Below are 16,816 nucleotides of genomic sequence, written 5' to 3'. Positions count from 1 at the left end.
GGGTTGTAGTTTCCAAAATGGGGTCACTTGTGGGGGGTTTCAACTATTTAGGCACATCAGGGGCTCTCAAAACGCGACATGGCGTCCGCTCTCGATTCCAGCCGATTTTGCGTTCAAAAAGTCACACAGTGTTCCTTCCCTTCTGAACTCTGCCGTGGGTCCAAAAACTGTATTTCCCCACATATGGGGTATTGGCGTCCTGAGGAAAAATTGCACAAAAGTTTTTGGGGTCCATTTTCTCCTCCTTGTGAAAATAAAAAAATTGGGGCTAAAACATCATTTTTGTGGAAAAAATTAGATTTTTTTATTTTCACGGCTCCATGTTATAAACTTCTGTAAAGGACTTGGGGGTTCAAGGTGCTCACCACACATCTAGATAAGTTCCCTGAGGGGTCTAGTTTCCAAAATTGTGTCACTTGTGGGGGGTTTCCACTGTTTAGGCACATCAGGGGCTCCCCAAATGCAACATGGCGTCCGCTAATTATTCAAGCAAATTTTACATTCAAAAAGTCAAATGGCGCTCCTTCCCTTCTGAACACTGCCGTGTGCCCAAACAGTGGTTTTCCCCTACATATGGGGTATCTGCTTACTCAGGAAAAATTGCACAACAAACTGCATGGTGCAATTTCTCCGGTTACCCTTATGAAAATGCAAAAGTGGGGACTGAAAAACATTTTTGTGGGAAAAATGTGAAAATTTTATTTTTGCGGCTCAATGTTATAAACTTCTGTGAAGCACCTGGGGGTTCAAGGCGCTCACCATACATCTAGATAAGTTCCCTGAGGGGTCTAGTTTCCAAAATGGTGTCACTTGTGGGGGTGTTTCTACTGTTTAGGCACATCAGGGGCTCCCCAAATGCAACATGGCATCCGCTAATTATTCAAGCAAATTTTACATTCAAAAAGTCAAATGACACTCCTTCCCTTCCAAACCCTGCCGTGTGCCCAAACAGTGGTTTTCCCCCACATAAGGGGTATCTGCTTACTCAGGAGAAATTGCACAACAAATTTTAGGGTCCATTTTTTCCTGTTACCCCTGCGAAAATAAAAAAAATTGGGTCTAAAGTAACATTTTTGTGAAAAAAGTTAAATGTTAATTTTTTTCTTCCACATTCCAAAAATTCCTGTGAAGCACCTGAAGGGTTAATAAAGTTCTTGAATGTGGTTTTGAGTACCTTGAGGGGTTCAGTTTTTAGAATAGTGTCACTTTGGGGTATTTTCTGTCATAAAGACCCCTCAAAGTGACTTTAAATATGATTGATCCTTAAAAAAATGGTTTTGTAAATTTTGTTGGAAAAATAAGAAATCGCTGGTTAACTTTTAACCCTTATAGCTCCCCAATAAAAAAAAAATTTTGGTTCCAAAATTATGCTAATGTAAAGTAGACATGTGGGAAATGTTATTTATTAACTATTTTGTGTGACATATCTCTCTGATTTAAGGGCATAAAAATTAAATTTTTGAAAATTGCAAAAGTTTCAAAATTTTCGCCAAATTTTTCTCCACAAATAAACGCAAGTGATATCGAAGAAATTTTACCACAATCATGAAGTACAATATGTCACGAAAAAACAATCTCAGAATCAGGGGGATCCGTTGAAGCGTTCCAGAGTAATTACCTCATAAATTGACAGTGGTCAGAATTGTAAAAATTGGCCTGGTCATTAACGTGCAAACCACCTTGGGTTGTAAAGGGGTTAAACAGATATATTTGTGTCTGAACAGTCAGGAGACACTATTACTGTTTTTTTACGGAAAAAATGCCAAAATTAGGATAATACAGAGATTTGAACCGTGGAACTGCAAAACCACAGTTCTAGTTATCTGGCCTACACCAGACTCTTTTAAACAGATATATTGGTGTCTGAACAGTCAGGGAGAAACTATTACTGTTTTTTTTTATGGAAAAAATGCCAAAATTAGGATAATACAGAGATTTGACCCTTGGAACTGCAAAACCACAGTTCTAGTTATCTGGCCTACACCAGACTATTTTAAACAGATATATTGGTGTCTGAACAGTCACAGACACACTCAATTTTTTTTTTGGGGGGGGCGGGATACCAAAAGGTTAATAAGACGGGTATTTGTACAGTCTGACTGAGGAAAAAAAAAATACAGGATTTAGATGAAAAAAAAGGATTTTTCCTGGCCGCTGAGAACGGGGGATAAGTCTAGCAATTTGACCAACAGGAGCACACAGGACTGTAATGCAGCGTTTGCTGGTATAACCACTGCGTCTCCTATACAGCCTGCCTGCCTGCCTGTCTGATATCTAGGATGGATATTAGTCCTGACAAGGACTGTTTGTTTGATTTGCCAGGCTTTAGAGACCCTACACTAACTATTTCGCAGTATAAATCTCTCCCTAGCTCTGCAGCACTGACCCTACACTGTCTGATCCGGAGCGACTGTGTCCAAGATGGCGGTGCCCGGTTTTAAATACTCGAGGTGACACTGTGCGGCCAGCCAATCACTGTAATGCCCACAAACAACATGGCTGCGGCATTACAGTGACTGGCTGGCAATCCCTGCATGTTCATTGGCTCTGTAAAGAGCGCCAAACGTGCAGGGCGGAGACCCGAGCTCCCGCTGGAGTAACCCGGAAATGCTCGGTGCTCGCCAAGCATCCCGAGTAGTGAGATGCTCGGGCGAGTACTGAGCAGTGTCGAGCATGCTCGCTCAACACTATTACCCATTTTATTGTTTGCTTTCTACAAGTAGCGTTTCATCTGAACTCTCCAATTAGCAACTATACAAACCTACACACCAGCTAATCATTTCTGGCAAGTGATTGATTGCATGGATAGAATTAATTAACAGCTACTAACCAAAGCTATTTCAATCTATTTCCTCATCATAATGAACCGCAAATTATTCCCCCTCACTTTAACTATCAATATGTCAATCTTAATAATTAAGTACATTTATCAGAAAGCAGATTGTAGATGAGGTGATCAATATGTGCAGTCTTCAAGGGAAACTACATTTGCTCCTTTAATCTTAACTTTACAGAGATTGGTTCTTCTGTCAAGTTAATAAACTTCATTTTTCACACTTTGTACATACAGTGGCATGGCCCACCTTTTTGGGCTGTGCATCTTGTCTATATAGATTTCCATGGGCTGCTGTCTGAACAGTCAATCTGGGTCCTGCTCTGCCCCCGTCTATTTTGAGGTCTGCTGACACACAGCAAGAGGAGATACTAGAGTTAGGGGCCATCATGATTGTGTACACTTTGTCGCAGTGGGATGGCTTTTATGTTCTTTTGATTAAAATAGTGTCAACTGAGTACCCTATGCTATTTACTTGTTCTATTACTATTTTTTAATTCACTTTCTACAGGCTATATGCTTATTTTGTTTTTAGCCTAGGTTCTGTCTGGTAAATTGCCACAGTGCGAACATGCACCTACACATTGCACTTATACCAACATGTGTTCCAGCTCATTTGTTTAGTTTTGTTCAAGTTACTAAACATTTTGTGGTTAGGAGTTAAAATTATATTCCTGTTATAGTAAGGTACAAACTATGCAGGCAACAATTGCTAGATTGGTGGTGGTCCAATCTCTGTGACCCCTACAATTACCAGAAGTTTTTATCCTCTTAATATATTATAGTCATCATATTACATAGCACTGTGTTCTTAAAATTTCTCATTTTACCTTTCTACACAGTTAATTCTTTTCCATTAGGTCTATAATATCACTGGATTAAAGACAGACTAGCTTAATCCTTCTAAACTCTATTTAGAAACAGGAAGTCTCTTTCCCTGCATGAGTCATCATTAGAAATAAAACCAGGGACTTTGCAGTGATGTAGAACTGTAGAACTGTAGTTCTACATCACAGCAAAGTCCCTGGCAGCCCAGCTCATCCTGTCTTGAACTCCTGACACAGCTGCTCCGCTCCTCCCCAGGCCAGGGACTTTGCAGTGATGTAGAATTGTAGTTAGATTCTAAAGCCACCACAAATTTAATAGATAACACCATATACTGCTGGAAAAATACCACCACACACTGGCCAAAATTACTGTCATACCGCATTGGAGTAGTTCCACTATTGACCAAATATTACTGTCCTACAATGACAAAATACCATAATAAAATGAACAAAACAAAAATTAAATTACATTATATACATAATTAAATATTTCCAAATACATAAAAATAACACCACCATAAAGCATTAATGATTGACGGACCCCTGGATGTTCAGGTCCGGCGGGTTCAGCCGAACAGCTATTAAAAGTTCGGGTACGGGTACCAGAATAGTACCCTAACCCGGACTTCATTCATCTGAATGGGGGACCCAAATGTCCTGGTTTTCCCACACAGTCATCTGCGGGACAGCGTAGGAAACAGGGGCTCTGATCAGCAGTAACATCATTACCGCCGGTCAGAGCGCTGTGGGATCATGCCGTCACATATCAGCGTGATCCCGCAGCTGGTCACAGGCATCGGCTTATGAGAGTACTACTACTCCCATCAGCCTATGCCTGCTGTCATTGATAATAGTGAGAGCAGCCACTGCTGATGGGAGTAGTCATCAGCCTGCGCCTGTGCTCAAAGTAAAAAAAGAAAAGTTAAAATAAATACATATTGAAATAAAAATAAAAAACACAGTTATTCTCACCTAACAACTAATCCCCGATGTCCATGCTACCTGAAAGAAAAAATAATAAACCACCATATCTGCCGTAATCCACGTAAACCATAATGTCCCATGACAATCCGCATCACTTGTAGAACAGTCACATCAGAAGATGTGACTGTTCTACCCAGCACCTGGCAACACATTGACAGGGGCGTAATCGCTCCCACAGTGTATAGCGCTGAGCTGCCATGAGAGAGGTCATAGGAGTTCATCAGCTGATGAGCTCTGGTGATCTCACTTACTGCAACGCTGCTGCATGAGAAAGTTCTCACGCAGCATTGGTGCCATTAATGAGGTTACCGGGGTTCATCAGCTGATGACCGCCTGTGAACTCTGTGATGGCAGCTCAGAGCTATAGACTGCCTGTGTCAGTGTGTAGCCAGCTGTCTTGTAGAGCAGTCACATCAGTGGGACACTATGGATTATTTCATCATGTCCAACAGGTGACGGATATGGTTGTTTTTTATTTTTGTTTTTTTTTACAGGTAATAATGGTTTCAGGGGATTAGGTGAGTATAAATTTCCTTTTTAATTTTCTGTTTTTTTACAGGGGACATTGGCTTCAAGGAATTAGGCGTTAGGTGAGTATAACTGTTTTTTATGTTTAAATAAATGATTAAAACCGTGTGAACTTTTATTTCAAATAAAGGAATTTTTACAGGCCGCGTCTTTATTTCCAAACCTTTACTATGGGGTTAGTAATGGGGGTGTTTTACAGACATAGACCATAACCCTAACCCTAAACCTGATGAACTCCTGTGACCTCTCTCACGGCAGCTCATTGCTGTACACTGCAGGAACATAAACACTCCTGTCAGTGTGTAGCCGACGGCTGGGTAGAACAGTCACATCTGCTTATGTGGCTGCTCTGCAAATGATCCGGATCATCGTGGGACAGTGTGAATTACATGGATTATGGCGGACAGGTGAGTATTATGGTGGCTTATTATTTTTCCTCTTTTACAGGTGACATGGGCATTGGGGATTAGGCATTAAGGTGAGTATTATGGTGATTTTTGATTTTTTTACAGGGGAGAAGGGCATCTGGATTTCGTGTTAGATGAGCATAACCGTGTTTTTTATTTCAAAATTAAATTATTTATTTAAACTTTTTTTTTTTTACTTCAAGAACAGGCGCCAGCTGATGACTACTCCCATCAGCAGCGCCTGCTCTCGCTGTTATCAGGGACAGCAGGCGTAGGCTGATGGGAGTAGTACTCTCATCAGCCGACGCCTCTGACCAGCGGTAAGCTTTTCACGGCTAGTCACAGTCACAGTGGCTGCTTCGGGATCACACTGACATCTGACAGCGTGATCCCGCAGCACTCTAACCGGCGGTAACGATGTTACCATCAATCAGATGCTGTGTTTCCTGCGCTGTCACGCAAATGAGAGCGCGGGAAACACCCGAACCGTAACACGGACTTCCTGAGGAAGTCTGTGTTCGGGTCCGTGTCCTGTTCGGGTTCGCCCATCTCTATGAAGCATCTAATTTTCTGTGGTATACAAAATACTTAAACATAATATAGACCAGTCAGTGGAATACTGAATAGATCAAGCACAGTCAAAGGCGCTACAAAATAATAAATAATTCAGTACCAACATATTCTGATTGCAATCCTTTGCTTTCCCTTTGCATTTCCTATAGGCTCTTATAAAATATTTCATGACCCAGACTGTATGGAGGCTCCTATAAAGCATTTCATGGCCCAGACTAAACGGAGGCACGTATAAAGTATTTCATGACCCAGACTGCATGGAGGCTCCTATAAATTTTGCCATCTGGACATGTTTGACAAATGCACTTGACTCGCCCCCTGGGCCGTGGGGCACCCGGAACCGGGCTTCAGTGCAATGTTGCGGGTAGTAGTGGCAACCCGATCCCGTGGCTCAGGGTGGTCAGACCAAATGCTGTGGCAGTCTATTTGTAGGGTTTTGAATGTCCGACTATGCCACCCGTGGATTGCGGTCAGGGATGACCGCCGCTGCAAGGCAGACTGCTGAGGCTGATGTAGATATGCAGCACAGAGATAGGATAACTCCCCACGGGAAGAGTGTAGCCTCAGGGCAGTGTAATAGGATGCTGGGGGTGATGGTGCAGGCGTAGCATAAATAACACAAAGTCCAATGATGCAGTCCAGGGTTTTTACTCACAGTTGTTATCCAAGTCACTTCTGTCAGCAATGACTGCCTAAGCCGTGCTGCGTCCACCAGGTGAGGGGCTCGGTCAACCCCCAGGCAATTCAGGAGTATGGCATAGGACCCCCTTCTGTCCTTTCTCTGGCCTCTCGTGCCCCATCAGTGACCAAACTTCTGTCCCGCTGCCGCAGATCTATGCAAGCATACGTTGGCCCCCGTTTCCCGCTATCCTATATGGTGCCTTCCTAGCAGGTTTGGCGGGGGGTCGCACCAATAGATGATCACGACCTCCGGTTTTTGGCTGAGGGATAATTTACCTCCACCAACTTGGGAATCCGGTACCCTTCCACGACCTGACCCTTCACCCGATATCACGCGGGTTTGCAACGGTTACTGTCCGTTCTGCTCTCTCTTAGGGTCCCTTCTGCCTTCTTGTCTCTGGAGCCTTTCTACTCCTCTGTTTTTCCTCCTTCCTTCTCTTTCTTCTCTCTGGCTCCGGCCTTCACCCTAGGCCTGCCTCATGGAGCTGAGCTCAGGCTGAGCCACAGCTCCCTGTCAGCTCTCTCTGGTTGAACTACTTCTCTGACCACTCACTGACTAAAGATGGCTCCCACCTTTTATCTGCTTCTCTGTGTGAGCCCAGGTGACCAGCACCCAATGAGCTCCTTCCTATGCTCCAGAAACCGTCCCCTTCTGCTCCTACATCACTGGGTTCTCTCCCCCCTCCCCACTCCAGCCAGGGACATGGTCAGTTGTGCCTGCAATAAATGGGAGCACCGTCGAGCTGAACCCCCGGAAATGGGGTGAGTGTGTGTATGCAGCTACTGAGCCCTGGTCCATACTCCATCCTTACCTGGGAGTGGAGTATCACACCTCTGGTTAAGGTGCAATACCCCTGTGGCAACCGAACCCTCGGGGCGCCACACACTCACCCTCCTGTACAGAGCATTCACTCAGAAGACATGGGATCATTGTTCTTGTGATCAGTGGGCTCCCAGCAATCAAAACCCCACCAACTGTACATTTATCACCAATCTCATGGATAGGTCATAAAAAGTTGTCTCACGAAAAACATTGAACACCTTAACGACATTGGATGTACTGGTATGTCCAATGTTGGTTCACTATGTATGATGAGGCCTGAGGAGCTGAGTCCACATCTTACCCAGTAGATGCTGTTTGTGTTAGCTATTATATGCCTCTAAGACACCTCGCAGCTGTTAACCCCTTAAATGCCACAGTGAATTTCTAATAGTGGCATTTAAAGCGAGTGATTCGAATAGTATCCACATACCTGCCATGATAGTGCTTCTGTGAAGACCAGCCTCTGGCTGAGCTTCCTAGGAGTCCATGGTTTTTACTATACACTGTAAAGCCATGGTATTGCTATATATAGTACGAGCAAACGGGACTTGAACCTGCAATCATCTAAGGAGAGTACAAAATAAAGTAAAAGAAAAAGTATAAAAATTTTAATCACTCCCCCTCCCCCACACACATACTTTGCCTTTGCAGACAATTTTTGTTTTTATGTTTGACTTTTTTCCCTCCCCTTCTTCCGAGAGCCATAACTTTTTTTTTTCCTTTTTCTGTTATCAAGAGAACTTGTATTTTGAGGGACTAGTTGTAGTTTTGAATGACACCATATATTTTACCATACATGGAAAAATGGAATGAAAATCATGAAATGGGATGTAACAGTGGAAAGACTTCAATTCCACCTTTGTTTTTCAGGTTTTGCATTTACGTTATTCATTGAATGGTAAAGATGAGCTGGAGACATTCTCCAGCTCAGTATGATTGAGGTGATACGAAACTTGCATGGATTCCTTTTTATTTCAATGGTGAAAAAAAATTCTGAAGTTTCTTCAAAACAAATTTTATTTTATGTGTCGTTACGCTATGTCATTTGTCAACAGCAGTAATGCTTATATTTTTTCTTTTGTGGCTCTGTGTAAGGGTCTGTGTTTTTTTGCATGGAAAGATGATAGTTTTTTATTTTTAGGAAATTGTGGTAAAAAAAAACAACACAATTCTGGCATCCTGATTTTTTTTCTTTATATCTCTTACCATATGGATTTATTGATTTTATATTTTGATAGATCGGACTTTTGCAGACTTTTAACGGATGAAAATGACAAATATATTTATTTTTTGGTCTCTATTTTTCTAATGGGAAGAAAGAGGAGATTTAAAAATTATGACTATTTTTGAATCTCCTTAGGGAACTTGAGCCTATGATTGTTCGATCGCCTATACTAAATACTGTGAGCTTCACAGGAGTACAAAGATGGCAGTGACGGGGACCTTTAGTATGCCCCCACCTGCCATGGTAGCCCATCGGTGCTGATGAGAGCCAATGCGCACATGCAACGATAACCACTCCATTTAAATGTCACTGTCAGAGACAGCAGCATGTAAATGATTAACTGCAGTAGTCAGAGCTCAGCTCTGATTTCTGCTATCCAAGACAGATGTTCATCTAACCTTTAGCTCGTGTGCAGGGGGTAATGCTCCTAAACCCCTCCACACATCTGGACCCCAGAGCTGACATACAGTTACATCAATTTGTGCTAAAGTATTAAAAATAATAAACACATTAAAAAAAGAAATAAATATATTTGTTATCACTGCATCCATAAAGTCTGATCTATGAAAATATAAAATTAATTTACCCAAGCAGATGAATTTGTAAAGAGAAAAAAAATTGCAGTTTCTCGGTCTGTACAATTCTGATAAAAAAATTTTAACAAGAAGTGATCTAAACGTTGCTTGCACCCCAAAATTTTATCACTAAAAACATCAGTTTGCCCTGCATGAAACTAGCACTCCATAAAAAACAAAGTCGAAAAAAAAAACAGTGGTGGAATAGTGTTTTCGCAAGTTCACCACATTTAGAATGTTTTTTCTAGAAGTTGCATAGTAAAAATGGATGGTATCATTCAAAACTACAAACGCTTCTAAGTCTGTAGTGACAGAAAAAATAAAAAAGTTATGTCTCTTGGAAGAAGGGGGGAAAAAAGAAAGGGCAAAAATAAAAGATCTTATAACCAGGAAGGGGTTAAAATGGCAATAATAGTGCCCCATAAAAGACAGTCTTCCAGTACAAATGACAGCCATGCTGACCCCATACATGGCATCTAACACCTGTCACAAACAGTGCTTGCCATTTGTCCCAGACTGTGTAGTGACTGAAACAGAGTTACTTTACTTTCGCTTTACCCCTGAGGAAGCGACTGCATTGGTGGTGATACACGTGGGGCTCATCCTCATCATATTTTTGCCTTATCCACAGACCCTCATTGAAATCATGGTATTGTATTTATAATTATGGTTTTCATGTATATTCAATACTCCTCCCATTTGTATAATTTCATATTTACATAGAGGTAGTGACTCTACCATATTATACTATAAAATAAACATTATTTAGGAACTATTAAACTTCTTTATATTTCATCATTACTAGATGTCTGCCACTTTATTAAGGTCTAAGGGGTAACGTTTCTCCTAGTGGAGAGTGACATACCGGCTCTGGCAAGTCAATGTAAGGAGGCTTATTTGCCATGCAATGCTCCTTTGGGAAATTTAGCATGCAAATTTCCTCTTCAGAGAAAAATAGGACTTGAACTCTATAGCGCCACCTGTTGGAAGCAGCAATCCTACAAGTCACTTTCGACCCTTTAATGAGTCTTGCAATATGACTTAGGATAAAAGTCAAATCAGAGTCGGAAAATTGAGATTCTAATTTGGCTTTTATCCAGAGTCATATTGCAAGACTCATTAAAGGGTCGAAAGTGACTTGTAGGATTGCTGCTTCCAACAGGTGGCACTATAGAGTTCAAGTCACCTTCCTCTCTGAAGAGGCAATTTGCATATGGCATTTTATTAGAGATCAAGGTTTCAAATATATACAGGTGCATCTCGCTAAATTAGAATATCATCAAAAAGTTAATTTATTTCACTTCTTCAATACAAACAGTGAAACTCATATATTATATGGAGTCATTACAAACAGAGTGATCTATTTCAAGTGTTTATTTCTGTTAATGTTGATGATTATGGCTTACAGCCAATGAAAACACAAAAGTCATTATCTCAGTAAATTACAATAATTAACAAAAAAACACCTGCAAAGGCTTCCTAAGCGTTTAAAAAGGTACCTTAGTCTGTTTCAGTAGGCTCCACAATCATGGGGAAGTTTGCTGACTTGACAGATGTCCAGAAGGCAGTCATTGACACACTCCCCAAGGTCCCAGAGTTCCAATTTTCATTTGGAAATCAAGGTCCCAGAGTCTGGAGGAAGAATGGAGAGGTCACAATCCAAGCTGCTTGAGGTCTAGTGTGAAGTTTCCACAATCAGTGATGGTTTGGGGAGCCATGTCATCTGCTGGTGTAGGTCCACTGTGTTTTATCAAGACCAAAGTCAATGCAGCTGTCTACCAGGAAATTTTAGAGCACTTCATGCTTCACTCTGCCAACAAGCTTTTTGAAGATGGAAATTTCATTCTCCAGCAGGACTTGGCCCCTGTCCACACTGCCAAACTTACCAATACCTGGTTTACACACAACAGTATCACTGTGCTTGATTGGCCAGCAAACTCGCCTGACCTTAACCCCATAGAGGATCTATGGGGTATTGTCAAGAGAAAGATGAGAGACACCAGACCCAACAATGCAGACGAGCTGAAGGCTGCTATCAAAGCCACCTGGGCTTCCATAACCCCTCAGCAGGGCCACAGGCTGATCGCCTCCATGCCACATTGCCGCATTGATACAGTAATTGATGCAAAAGGAGCCCGACCAAGTATTGAGGGCATTTACTGAACATACATTTCAGTAGGACAATATTTCGTATTTTAAAAACATTTTTCAAGCTGTTATAAAGTATTCTAATTTGCTGAGATAATGACGTTTGTGTTTTCATTGGCTGTAAGCCATAATCATCAACATTAACAGAAATAAACACTTGAAACAGATCGCTCTGTTTGTAATGACTCTATATAATATATGAGTTTCACTTTTTGTATTGAAGAACTGAAATAAATTTACTTTTTGATGATATTCAAATTTAGTGAGAAGCCCCTGTATTTTTCCAATTGGTTATATGGTGTTCCAGTAATCATATTAAGTATGAAAGTGATGTTTTATCACATGTTATGACAATTGTAGTTGAGAACTATCAATTACTGTGTTCTGGATATTTATACACTGTTGGTTGTCTGTGGTATACATCACTAGGCGGATGAGGTTAGGTGATTGCCTTATACCGGCATGCCTAGATTAGGATGCTTTTAGCCCTTTTGGCTTTTTAAATGTCCTTCATAAATATATCGGAGTGTATTTCCTTGTGAAAATAAAGATTTTATTATAGGGTGATCACAATATCTGGGCATACTACTTTTTCTCTACAAACACATTTTGTTTTTTAGCACACTATGTGTTTGATTGATTCCAATATATTTAGTAGTGCCCTTAGTACTTTCTTTCCATGACAGTAACAGAGGTGTCACTTTACTTTTTGACAATTTATTAATGTGTTACTAATTTATTTATAACACATAGTTTATTATATCAATGTGGGACTTACCTTTTATGTGAAGCATTTTCAAGTAGTTTCTTCACACAATGCTCCAGCTCTATAGACTTCTCCTCCACTTTCTTTGACCAATCAATAGGTGGTTCTTGTTTGGATGGAAACACTAAGTCTGCGTTCTGCATGCTGTGATTTCAGAGACAGAAATAGAGAAAAACTGTGGTTGAAAAGCATTTATTTCACAAAGAAATGTATTATTACTGTTATTACTATGCAGGTACGTAGCTATAGGTGAAGAAGTCTGCAATCTGCTGTCCATCAGATCAGCAGTAATAAATGTAAAATATATATATATATATATATATATATCATTTATTTTTATCTATTTATTTATTACAGAATATATGCAAACTAACAATTAAAAAAGGCAACCATAATATAAAGAAATTACTTACCAAAATCCCACTATAAACAGTATGAACACGACCAGGGCCCCAATGATATAAGACCTGGGTGGCAGCATGTTCCTACCAGCCACCATGCATTTATTCTGGTTGAGTGTTGGAATTGCAGCTTCTTATATGCGAAAGGAAAAAGGATGTACAGCTCTCAGAAAGTTAGACTAATGTGCCATTGAGCATTAGTAATGATAGATATGGGCAGCTACAATGAGCTATTCCCAGGATTTCAGAGGACAATGAGTTTCCCATTTATCAGCGAGGCTAAGGTGTAACCTCCTCTTCCTCCTCCTTCTATTGCCTCAATCAAATGTTATACATACACGTACACCAAGAAAAAAGTAACAGTAATTGTTCTAAACAAAATAAATAGTTTTTTATATTCGCTTTTCTCCTATATAGAGTGTAAATGGTAAGACAGTGAAAGGGAAAAGTAACACTAAGTTCTCATGATGAGTATTTGGTGACTTTTTGATGTTGCAGATTTTCTGTAGCATTTATGGACCTATTAACTAAATTAGGTTACTTACAATTTTTCATTCTGCTTTTTTTTTTTATTACATTTTACATGTGTTTTTATTGTTTTTCTGTAGCAAAAGTACATATGCATTTTTGATCTGCAGATTTTCCTTATCTCATTCGGGGTTTTTTGTAACATTTTTTCTGCTCTTGATAAAGTCATTCGCGGATTACATGCGTGTTTAGTGCGTTTCTCCTGCTGGGTTTTCTTTTCCTTGCTGATTTTCTTCATCTCATTGAAACCTATGAGGAAATAAAAAGCAAATAAAATGCATATTTACTGCAAGAGAAATTGACATGTTGAGAGGTTTAAAAATGCACCGCAGGTCAGTTTTATGCAAAGTAACAAAAAAAAAAAAGCAAAAATAAAAAAGCGCACTGGATGTGAGATCCCTATAAATCACATTCTTTTTGTTAGAACTGTAATGCGCTATATTTTTTTCTCACAAAAATATGTAGCATCAAAAAAATGAACCAAATACTCATCATGGGAACTTAGACAGAATAAGAGCTCGGCATTTATAATGAAGGTTAATACTTGACCTTTTACTACTGTTATCTATACCCTGAGAGAAGAGGCGCTCTTCCTTTATTTGAATGTGCTACTTCCTCTTCTTGGGTTCTTCACCTTCATTCTTCCCTCTAAATATACTTTACTATCATAGTAGCATTAGGAAATATCTACTGAAACAGAAAGTTAAGAACTGACACCTGCAGAATAGTAAAATATGGGCAATCACATTGGATGAAAATGTGGTAATCTCTTGTGGTGTATGGCAGAGTGCTGCACTCCTCGCAGTATACAATGTATCTCGCTGTGGCCAGTTTTCTGTCAGGAGAAGATTCCCCTATTCTCAAATTACACACCCACATGAAACTGCACAATATCATGTTTTTCCAGTAAATGCCTCCAGGTAGAGGGTGATGATGGTGGTAGTAGTCTGTGCACCCGAGCCCCAGGCATAAAGAAGCCTTAAGAACTTAAACAGAAGTCTCTTTACTGAGGATAATGGGGCAAATTCTTATTCACAAACGGTAGGGAACTGAGGTACAGGATGACACTCACGGTTGGAGACTGCTGTGTACCGACACAGGCAGATCTTAGTAACCTCTGCTTTCATCAAATCTGAATATTTCTTCCTCAGCACCGTGCTCTGTTTCTGCCCTGAGGTAATTCTTCCTCCTAGAGGTGAAATTGTAATCTTCCTAATATGAAGACTATCAGTTCACCTTATTGTGTTTGTCCCCTTTTTAAGCGCAGCAGTCAGGGAGAAAGTAGGTAACTCCTTCACCTACAAAATGGCTTCCTCTTCTCAAAATGTCTGACCACCAACTGCCACTTCAATCCTTAACTACCTGACAGGATTTTAGCGCCTCCCACTCCCATGTGACTGTTAGAGCTGCAGTCATTGGCTGACTGCCCAAAGGTGTTCGTTCCAGAAGCTTCTGTATATTAAACAGAGCTGGGTCACATGATCAAGCCTGTGAGAGGAAGATTAACCTTTTTTTGTGCTGCCTGTCAGCAGGTCTCAATGTATTTAAAATGCACAGTTTACACAACAAAACAGCATTTATATGAAACACACTATATATCCGGTATCCCATAGAAATGGCCACTTTGTGGGATACCCACATGTCTCCCCTCTTGAAGTGTGTCGTCCCCGACACATCCGCATCTGTAAAACAGAATGAAACGGCATACATGTACACATATTCAGTCCATACTGTTGCTTAAAATTTTCTTGGTTTCCTGATTACCTGTGAAGAAACATAAAACTAGGCAATATCTGAATACAAAGTTAAAACAACAAAGGTAAAACAACATGTAAATGTAATAAAAGAGTCCTTTTGGTCCTGGAGTAGGTCCTTGCAGGAACGACCCCCATTAAGTGGGGAACAGGATAACAGCTAATCCATTATAACTTCTTTGCTTCATCCCCTCGTGCAGTTGGAGCACACAGACCATAAAAAAACTTTCTGCACCAGCTGTTTTTGGGAGGGCTAAGAAACAGTATGACAGTAGTAAGGCTCTCATAAGCCATGGAGTCTCTCTCATTGCGTAGTACAAATACGTATCTATTGGAGCCACGCATGCAAAGTCTCTCCCATTTAAATAAGTAGTGACCAACTAGGCCTGGTAACGAGCGAGGTAACAGTCCCTTGGTCGCTCGTTCGGATCTCTGCAGAGCAGGCACTTCCCTTTCTTCTTGGGTGGATGCAGGAGCTATGTCCGAATCCTCTAACGGAGAAAGAGGCACTGGCAGCACAAACTGAAGACAGGGCGCATGAAGCCAAACAAATGGGGTGGTGGGGGTTTGGGAAGTCTCTTCTGGTGCAATAGGGTTAGAAACTGGTGGGACTGGAACTTCCAGGGATATGCAAATCTTGATCTGGGAACGGGATACTGATGATGATGTTGACGCACCCCCTGGGCCGTGGGGTACTCGGTAGCCGGGCCGGTCGGTGCTAGGGATGTCACGGTGGCAGTGACCCGGTCCGTGACCCAGGGCGGTCAATTAAACGAAAAGTAAAAGGGAATAAAGTTTTTAGGATAATAATGTTCGTGACGCCACCTGTGGTATGTGGCTATATGGAGCCGCCGCTGCGGTGCAGATCCACTGGAGCTGATGGTGACGCAGTAGAGTTGGTTCAGCTCTCCACAGGCAGAGCTAAGCTCCAGGACATGAAATGATAAATTGTATGAGGTAGATGTTGCTGGTGCTGTGTAGTGCAGGGCTGGTGATGGCACAGCAATTATTCAAAGACACAGTGGGGTGCAGTCTTCAGATTTTACTCCCTGTTGTTCAATTCTCCAGGTTACAATGGCCAGTGTGTAACCTCCCACGTCGTCCTGTGTCCTCCAGGGTAGGGGTTCAGCAATCTCTCAAGTATCTCAGGAGTACTTAAACGGGACCCCGTTCTATGTGCCTTTCCCGGTTGTCTCACTGCGCTGGCTCTCGCCCTCCTGCCCTGCGCCTCACAATCAGTGTCCCAAGCAAGTGGCCTCGGGCCTTGTCGGGCGACGTGCAGTCCCCTGGACCCTATGTTGCCACCTTTTCAGCGATGTAATTGTGGCTGTTGGCTGCAGCACCTTGAAAATGCAGCAGCATCCGGTTGTCTAGCTGAGCCTGGTTGTTCTCCACTAGTTTAGGGGCCGGTCTCCTCTCTGCGACCTGATCCTTCCACGTCAGCGTGGATTCGGGCCCACGGGTGGCATCCGCACTCACCATGCCCCTGGGATCCCCTCTGTTCCTCCTGGAGCCCTCCTCACTGCTCCTCTCTTCTTTCTTTCCTTCTCCTGGGCCTCTCTCACTGGGCCCCTGCTCCTTTCTCTGTAACACGGTTACTTTAGATGCAGTGACACAGATGTGACACCCCAGGGGTCTGGTTGCCACAGTGATAGAGATATTATGTCTGAGAGCAGGTGGGAGGTCCTTTGGTCAGGGATCCTGTGCATGCCACACCTCCTGCCCAGTCTTGGGAGGGGAAGAACTTCCCCTATATAAACCCG

General features: G+C 41.7%; 1 protein-coding gene across 1 annotated transcript in view; it reads right to left on the bottom strand.

Annotated features, from left to right (window-relative positions):
• The window catches only part of LOC141156420 (histo-blood group ABO system transferase 2-like), a 163,783-nt gene extending 150,932 nt beyond the window's left edge, over positions 1 to 12,851 (bottom strand). The window contains exons 1-2 of the mRNA XM_073642615.1: positions 12,784 to 12,851; positions 12,383 to 12,514 (exon numbers count right to left, since the gene is read on the bottom strand). Coding sequence (XP_073498716.1) covers positions 12,383 to 12,514; positions 12,784 to 12,851 — 200 coding nt within the window. The remainder of the gene's footprint in view (positions 1 to 12,382; positions 12,515 to 12,783) is intronic.
• Positions 12,852 to 16,816: the final 3,965 nt, after the last annotated feature.

Source organism: Phyllobates terribilis, unplaced genomic scaffold, assembly GCF_046119375.1.
Source record: "Phyllobates terribilis strain yellow unplaced genomic scaffold, ASM4611937v1 Scaffold_8__6_contigs__length_399053987, whole genome shotgun sequence".
Classification (NCBI taxonomy): domain Eukaryota; kingdom Metazoa; phylum Chordata; class Amphibia; order Anura; family Dendrobatidae; genus Phyllobates; species Phyllobates terribilis.
This window is presented reverse-complemented; position numbering and strand designations above follow the sequence as displayed.